Below are 7,856 nucleotides of genomic sequence, written 5' to 3' on the forward strand. Positions count from 1 at the left end.
GAGGTATTAGCAGCAGGTAAGGTCAGTAGGTGCTGGCTGTATAGGAAGAGGTATTAGCAGCAGATAAGGTCTCTCCCTTTCTTTCTCTCCCCCTCCCCCTCTTTTTCTTTCTCTCTCTGTATCTCTCTCTCTCTGACAATCTATTGCAAATTTGGGTCAGCTTTTGTTGTCTTTTTTTATAATCATGTTAGGGTTAAATATCCACATTTAATAGTTTAGCTTTATGTCTGTGTAAATAAACTATATGTTGGCATTATATAATAAACTGGTTATGAAAACACAGGGAATATAGGGCATTGTTGTTCACGCTCCCCTCCTTCCTCTTGCTTATCCTGGGAATGTTCTGTTGGTGCGGAAAACTCATTTAAGAAGCTTTAAATCTTTTAGGAATCTGGTAGTTGCAATGTGGCTGTGTGGTAGAACCGCTCAGCCTGCACAATGCTGCCTTTCTGTAGAGAGATTGCTCTGTACATGTTGTGCTGAGGAGCTTTTCACTGTGTAAGAACCCTTCAGATCTTGAGGCCTCTAGAGGGGCGTCTCTTGTGATCTGCAAGGCTTCTCTCCAGACATCTGCAGCCGCACAGACCGGTTCTAGCCTGCCGGAAAGAACAGACACAGCCACTCTGCGTCAGACCAGTAATTGCACAGAAACAAAGTGCAGTCCCTTTAGCTTCCTATCTGTAGTATTTTTACATCTCTGCCACTTCTTTATTTTATCACAAGACTATTCTAATTCTATTTAACTGCATGACTTTTACATTTCTAACTATTAACTTATTTATACCACTCCTCACTCCCCTTCCTTGGTGTTTAACGAATGTCCTGCCAGGCTTTGCAACTTCCCAATTTGTTCAATTTTAGAAACAAAATTTCCAGCCATAACCACAGTTTTCTGGCGTTTGTACCCACAGTACTGTATATATTGTCTTAAGTCATGATCAATTAATGTGAAATAAGATAATAATTATTTACTTCCTCGGTTTTCCCAGTAAATTATACTGTGCGCATCGCAGCTTTACCTGTAAGGTTTAATCACAATTCCTATGCAGACATAGAACAGTTTCTGATAGTGATTCAAATGAACAGCCTAAGTACTTAATGTTATAGCTTTGAAAAGTGGAGTTGAACTGTAATGCTTTTCCTGGTATATAGCACTGATATGTTTTTTCATCTATTCTTTCATATATTCTACAGATTCATCATCGGGGGCAGCTGCTACATCAAATTATGCAAATTCCACTTGGGGCTCCGGAGCCCCCTCCAGCAGCGGCCCTTCCGCAAATCCCCCCCACGCCTGGGACAAAGTGATTGTAGACGGGTCGGACATGGAAGAGTGGCCTTGCATCGCCGGCGTGGACGCAGAGCCGCCTTCCGACAACGCCACAGACAACAACAGTGCCTCGAATCCAGCCTCGGAGAAGGGACCCCCACAAGGAAGCGCCACTAGCCACAAAGGGAGGGGGGGCCAGGTTCAGCAACAGCAGCCTGGCGGCGAATGTATCCAGGGGGTCTGGAAATCTGACACCAAGGCTAAGCCCGTCCCGTCTTCCAACCCCACCACAGAGGGCACCAATAGACTGGGAAACTGGAGGAGTGTGGGAGGGTCTGAGAGAACGGGACCTGCCTCCGGTTTCAGCAACTTTAACCCAAATACCAACCCGTCGGCTTGGCCGGCTTTGGTCCAGGAAGGCGGCAGGAAAGGGAACCCGGAGCCAGAAGGCAGCTTCTCCGGTGCACAGCTTGGCCCAGCGGGTCAGACCTCTAGGGAGCAGCAGTCAAAGATGGAAAATGCGGGTGCTGGTTTCGCAGCTTTGGGGAGGGAGCCAGCTACAACCCATCACACTGACGGACCAAAAAATGGAAACACTAACTCTACAAACTCAAATACTTCAACCCCCCCAGAGAACAAGGGAACAGCCTTTGGGGTGGGTTCTGGGGAAGCCTCCCGAGGATCTGACCCCCCTGCTCAAAGCACTGGAGATAGAAAGAACGGGGGAGTTAATTCATGGGGGGCTACAAGGGGTCCCTCTGCCACAGGAGACGCCACCTGTGGACACGGCAACTCTGGGAGCAATGGACGTGAGAGGGAGGATGCAAGAAAGGGGTCTTCTCATAGACCCAACGGGTCCAGGGGGGATTCATGGGACAGCAAAAGTGGTGGGAATGGGTCTTGGGGCTATGGCCCACAAGGAGACCCCAGTGAAGTCAAATGGGGAGAAGGGAACAAACTGGGGGCTGGTGGGGCTTCTCAGGGAGATTGGAAGCAGGCAGCCGGGCATGAGGACTTAAAGGTGGGAGAATGGGGAGGCCCGAGCCAAGGAAATTCTAGCACTGGAGCATGGGACAATCAAAAGGGCCACCTGCTATCAGAGAGCCAGGGCAACCCATCATCAGCGGCCTGCTGGGGCCGGGCTCCCAGTTCAACTGGTAGTGAGGCTGGGGGACAAAGCACTGGAAGCAACCCTAAGACTGGGGGTAGTGGAGACAGCCTGAACTCGTCCAACCGGCGAGTGCACAGATCGGCTCTCCCAGATTGCCAGGCCGCCTTGCAGACCATGCTAAGCCGGACTGACTTGGATCCTCGAGTTCTCTCCAACACAGGCTGGGGTCAAACCCAGATCAAGCAGGATGCATCATGGGAAAGTGAGGAAGCGTCATCTCGGGCTGAAGGCAAAGCAGACCGTGGGACAGAGGGCTGGGAGAACACACCCCAAGCCAAGAGCTCAGGGGGCTGGGGGGATGCCCCCAGCCAAAGCAATCAAAATAAGTCTGGCTGGGGTGAGCCTTCTGTCTCGGCCCCTTCTGCCCAAGAATGGAAAGACACCAAAACAACTGGCTGGAATGACTATAAAAGCAATGCAACTGGTTGGGGAGGTGCTGGGGGACCTGGAGCAGGGGCTGGAGGACGACCAGAGGAGAAAGCTGCTCCAGGGTGGAATAATGACAATAGTAGTGCTGAACCAGGATGGGGTACTCGCCAGCCCAATCCTGCAAGTGGGTGGTCTGCAGGAAAGAATGGCTGGGGAGGAACTGGAGGTGGTAATGAGGACATGGAGCCTCCCAAGGGTCAAGGGGGATGGGATGGTTCAGGAAATAAAACCTCCTCTGGTTGGGGGGAGGTGGGTCAAAATGATGTTGGATCTTGGGGCAATGGAGCTAACCCCAACCAAGCTCCACGAAGTGGGTGGGATGAGAACAAGAGACCACAGGGAGGAGGTGGTGGATGGGGTGAGGCAGCTAGACCCCCATTACCCTGGAACAAACAGGAAGCAACACCAGCTGCATCTTCTCCTGGCTCTTGGGGGAACCCACAAGCACCACCTCCTCCTGGAAATGGGAGGCCACAGCCCAATCCAGGGTGGAAAGGTGGCCCCCAGCCAACCACTCCAAAAGAAGAGGAGCCAAGTGGCTGGGAGGAACCAACGCCACAACCCATCACACGTAAAATGGACATTGATGATGGGACAGCGGCTTGGGGTGACCCTAGCAATTACAACTATAAAAACGTCAGCCTGTGGGACAAGAACGCACAAGTGGCCCCTGGCCAAATACCAAGGGAGCAATCAATACCTGGGTCATTAGCAAACAAAGCGGCACCATCAGGTATGGTAACTGGAAATCTCAGTGACCAGCTGCTTGGCGGCTGATCAGATTGTGCTTTTGTGTCTGTTACATGCACAGCCCAGAATCTGAATACACATGAATGCATTTTAGTTTATTATGGAATAAATATTGCAATACAAAATGTATTTACAGGAATGTTTCTAGTACAAGTTTACGGCTGCTTTAAGCAAGAGCTTTTACTGTGCTCGGAAGATATGTACGTATGCCCTGTGCACCTGCATTCTGACACTGCCTTCTCATAGAAGCCCGGTGGTAGCATGCGTTAATCAGTGATGAAGCAAATTGAGACATGGCTGTTGCAATATGTGCTCTCTGAGCAGGTGTGTAGTTTGATTGCAGGCGCAGATAGCATATGTAGCATGTGCAGTAAATACTCTTTCTTAAGCAGTTGTAACCTTTATGACTGCTTACAGGGATACTCTAGTCAAAATTGAACTTTCATGTTTCAGAGCAATAATTTTAAGCAACTTTCTAATTTACTCCTATTATCACATTTTCTTCGTTCACTTGGTATCTTTTTTTGAAAAAGCAAAAATGTAAACTTAGGAGCCGGCCCATTTTTGATTCAGCACCTGGGTAGGGATTGGTGTCTAAATGTAGCCACCAATCAGCAAGCACTACCCAGGTTCTGAACCAAAAGGTGGGCCAGCTCCCAAGCTTAAATCCCTGCTTTTTCAAATAAAGATACCAAGAGAACAAATAAAAATTGATAATAGGAGTAAATTTGAAAGTTGTTTCATTATTCAGATAGAGCAGCAATTTTAAAGTTTAATTTTGAGTAGACTATCCCTTTAAGGGACTCTTAATGTTTTTGCTAATACAATTGAGTGTTCTGTCCTTTTAATATATTAAACAAATGACCTAGTTTATGTATTTCCAGGTATTGCTGGCTTTGCGCCTCCCTCCACCCACAGCTGTCCTGTCCTTCTGGTTTTATGTCTTAAACTCCGCCAATTCTTGGTGTAAAATCAGCGAGTCCTGGTGTGCAGTATACAGATCAGCTGTGGGTGGAGACACTTGCACGGCAGAATGATGTATATTTTATATGAGCTTCTCAAATAAAGATAAATATGTTCTTAAAGGGACATCAAACCCAAAATGTTCCTTTCTCTTGTTAAGTGTAGTCAGTCCACGGGTCATCCATTACTTATGGAATATATCTCTTCCTAACAGGAAGCTGCAAGAGGATCACCCAAGCAGAGCTGCTATATAGCTCCTCCCCTCACATGTCATATTCAGTCATTCTCTTGCAGCCTAACTAAAGATAGGTCGCTGTGAGAGGTCTGTGGTGTTTTTTAACTTAGTTTATTTCTTCAATCAAAAGTTTGTTATTTTAAATGGCACCGGAGTGTGCTGTTTATTCTCAGGCAGCATTAGAAGAAGAATCTGCCTGCGTTTTCTATGATCTTAGCAGACGTAACTAAGATCCACTGGCTGTTCTCATCTGAGGAGTGAGGTAACTTCAGAGAAGGGGAATAGCATGCAGGGCCCCCCTGCAAATGAGGTATGTGCAGTAAATTATTTTTCTGAGGAATGGAATTGACTGAGAAAATACTGCTGATACCAATGTAACGTAAGTTCAGCCTTAAATGCAGTGATAGCGACTGGTATTAGGCTGATGAGTGTGTGTACACTGAATGTATTTTTCTAAGGAATGGAATTGACTCTGAAAATACTGTTAATACTGAAATAATGTATGAGCCTTAACTGCAGTAAAAGCGACTGGTAGCAGGCTTATTAATAACAATTCATAACTTTTCAAATGTATGTTTAAAACGTTTACTGGCATGTTAATCGTTTTTTGTGAGGTACTTGGTGATAAAACTTATTGGGGCATGATTTTTACCACATGGCCATCTTTGTTTTCTGCATAGAAACAGTTTTCTGAGCTTCCCCACTGTTGTAATATGAGTGGGAGGGGCCTATTTTAGCGCTTTTTTGCGCAGTAAAAATTCAGTCACAATCTGTCTACTTCATCCTCCATGATCCAGATCGTCTCTAGAGAGCTCAGGGGTCTTCAAAATTCATTTTGAGGGAGGTAATCAGTCACAGCAGACCTGTGACAGTGTGTTTTGACTGTGAGAAAAACGTTAATTATTAAATTGTTATCCGTTTTTGGGTATTAAGGGGTTAATCATCCATTTGCTGGTGGGTGCAATCCTTTGCTAACTTAATACATTTACTGTGAAAAATTGGTTGCTATAACTATTTTGGTTCATTGTTATTTCAACTGTGACAGCTTTTTGTGCTTCTTAAAGGCACAGTAGCGTTTTTTATATTGCTTGTAAATTTATTTAGAAAAGTATTTCCAAACTTGCTAGTCTCATTGCTAGTCTGTTTAAACATGTCTGACACAGATGAATCTCTTTGTTCACTATGTTTAAAGGCCAATGTGGAGCCCAATAGAAATTTGTGTACTAATTGCATTGATGCTACTTTAAATAAAAGTCAATCTTTACATGTAAAGAAATTATCACCAGACAACGAGGGGGAAGTTATGCCAACTAACTCTCCTCACGTGTCAGTACCTTCGCCTCCCGCTCAGGAGGTGCGTGATTTTGTGGTCTCTGGGTTAAGGACAGAGCGCGCGGATGAGGTGAGAGCCATGTCAGATACTGCGTCACAGTTTGCAGAACGTGAAGACGGAGAGCTTCATTCTCTGGGTGACGGATCTGATCCAGGGAGACTGGATTCAGAGATTTCTAATTTTAAATTTAAGCTTGAGAACCTCCGCATATTGCTAGGGGAGGTATTAGCGGCTCTGAATGATTGTAACACGGTTGCAATTCCAGAAAAATTATGTAGGTTGGATAGATACTATGCGGTACCGGTGTGTACTGACGTGTTTCCTATACCTAAAAGGCTTACAGAGATTATTAGCAAGGAGTGGGATAGACCTGGTGTGCCTTTTTCCCCTCCTCCCATATTTAGGAAAATGTTTCCTATAGACGCCACCACACGAGACTTATGGCAGACGGTCCCTAAGGTGGAGGGAGCAGTTTCTACTTTAGCTAAGCGTACCACTATCCCGGTGGAGGATAGTTGTGCCTTTTCAGATCCAATGGATAAGAAATTAGAGGGTTACCTTAAGAAAATGTTTGTTCAACAAGGTTTTATCTTACAGCCCCTTGCATGCATTGCGCCTGTCACTGCTGTGGCGGCATTCTGGTTTGAGTCTCTGGAAGAGGCCATTCGCACAGCTCCATTGGATGAAATTATGAACAAGCTTAAAGCACTTAAGCTAGCTAACGCATTTGTTTCTGATGCCGTCATACATTTAACCAAACTTACGGCTAAGAACTCCGGATTCGCCATCCAAGCGCGCAGAGCTCTATGGCTTAAATCCTGGTCAGCTGACGTGACTTCTAAATCTAAATTGCTTAATATTCCTTTCAAAGGGCAGACCTTATTCGGGCCCGGCTTGAAAGAAATTATAGCTGACATTACGGGAGGTAAGGGCCATGCTCTACCTCAGGATAGGGCCAAATCAAAGGCCAAACAGTCTAATTTTCGTGCCTTTCGTAACTTCAAGGCAGGAGCAGCATTAACTTTCTCCGCTCCAAAACAGGAAGGAGCTGTTGCTCGTTACAGGCAGGGCTGGAAAGTTAACCAGTCCTGGAACAAGGGCAAGCAGGCCAAGAAACCTGCTGCTGCCCCCAAGACAGCATGAAGAGAGGGCCCCCTATCCGGAAACGGATCTAGTGGGGGGCAGACTTTCTCTCTTCGCCCAGGCTTGGGCAAGAGATGTCCAGGATCCCTGGGCGTTGGAGATCCCTGGGCGTTGATTCTGATAGCGCCTGCGTGGCCACGCAGGACCTGGTATGCAGACCTAGTGGACATGTCGTCCTGTCCACCGTGGTCTCTGCCTCTGAGACAGGACCTTCTAATTCAGGGTCCTTTCAACCATCCAAATCTAATTTCTCTGAGGCTGACTGCATGGAGATTGAACGCTTGATTCTATCAAAGCGTGGCTTCTCGGAGTCGGTTATTGATACCTTAATACAGGCTAGGAAGCCTGTTACCAGAAAAATTTACCATAAGATATGGCGTAAATATTTATATTGGTGCGAATCCAAGAGTTACTCATGGAGTAAGGTTAGGATTCCTAGGATATTGTCCTTTCTACAAGAGGGTTTAGAAAAGGGCTTATCTGCTAGTTCATTAAAAGGACAGATTTCTGCTCTGTCTATTCTTCTACACTAACGTCTGGCTGAAGTTCCAGACGTTCAGGC

The 7,856-nt window shown here is 46.3% G+C and overlaps 2 protein-coding genes across 6 annotated transcripts in view; both read left to right on the forward strand.

Annotated features, from left to right (window-relative positions):
• FAM83F (family with sequence similarity 83 member F) overlaps positions 1-7,856 on the forward strand; it is an 818,594-nt gene that overhangs the window by 340,268 nt on the left and 470,470 nt on the right. The gene's annotated exons all lie outside the window — the stretch shown is intronic.
• TNRC6B (trinucleotide repeat containing adaptor 6B) overlaps positions 1-7,856 on the forward strand; it is a 330,819-nt gene that overhangs the window by 154,917 nt on the left and 168,046 nt on the right. For all 5 annotated transcript variants that reach the window (XM_053721289.1, XM_053721285.1, XM_053721286.1 and 2 more), the window contains one exon: positions 1,195-3,603. In XM_053721289.1, the coding sequence (XP_053577264.1) occupies positions 1,195-3,603 (2,409 nt within the window). The remainder of the gene's footprint in view (positions 1-1,194; positions 3,604-7,856) is intronic.

Source organism: Bombina bombina, chromosome 7 (genome assembly GCF_027579735.1).
Source record: "Bombina bombina isolate aBomBom1 chromosome 7, aBomBom1.pri, whole genome shotgun sequence".
Lineage (NCBI taxonomy): Eukaryota > Metazoa > Chordata > Amphibia > Anura > Bombinatoridae > Bombina > Bombina bombina.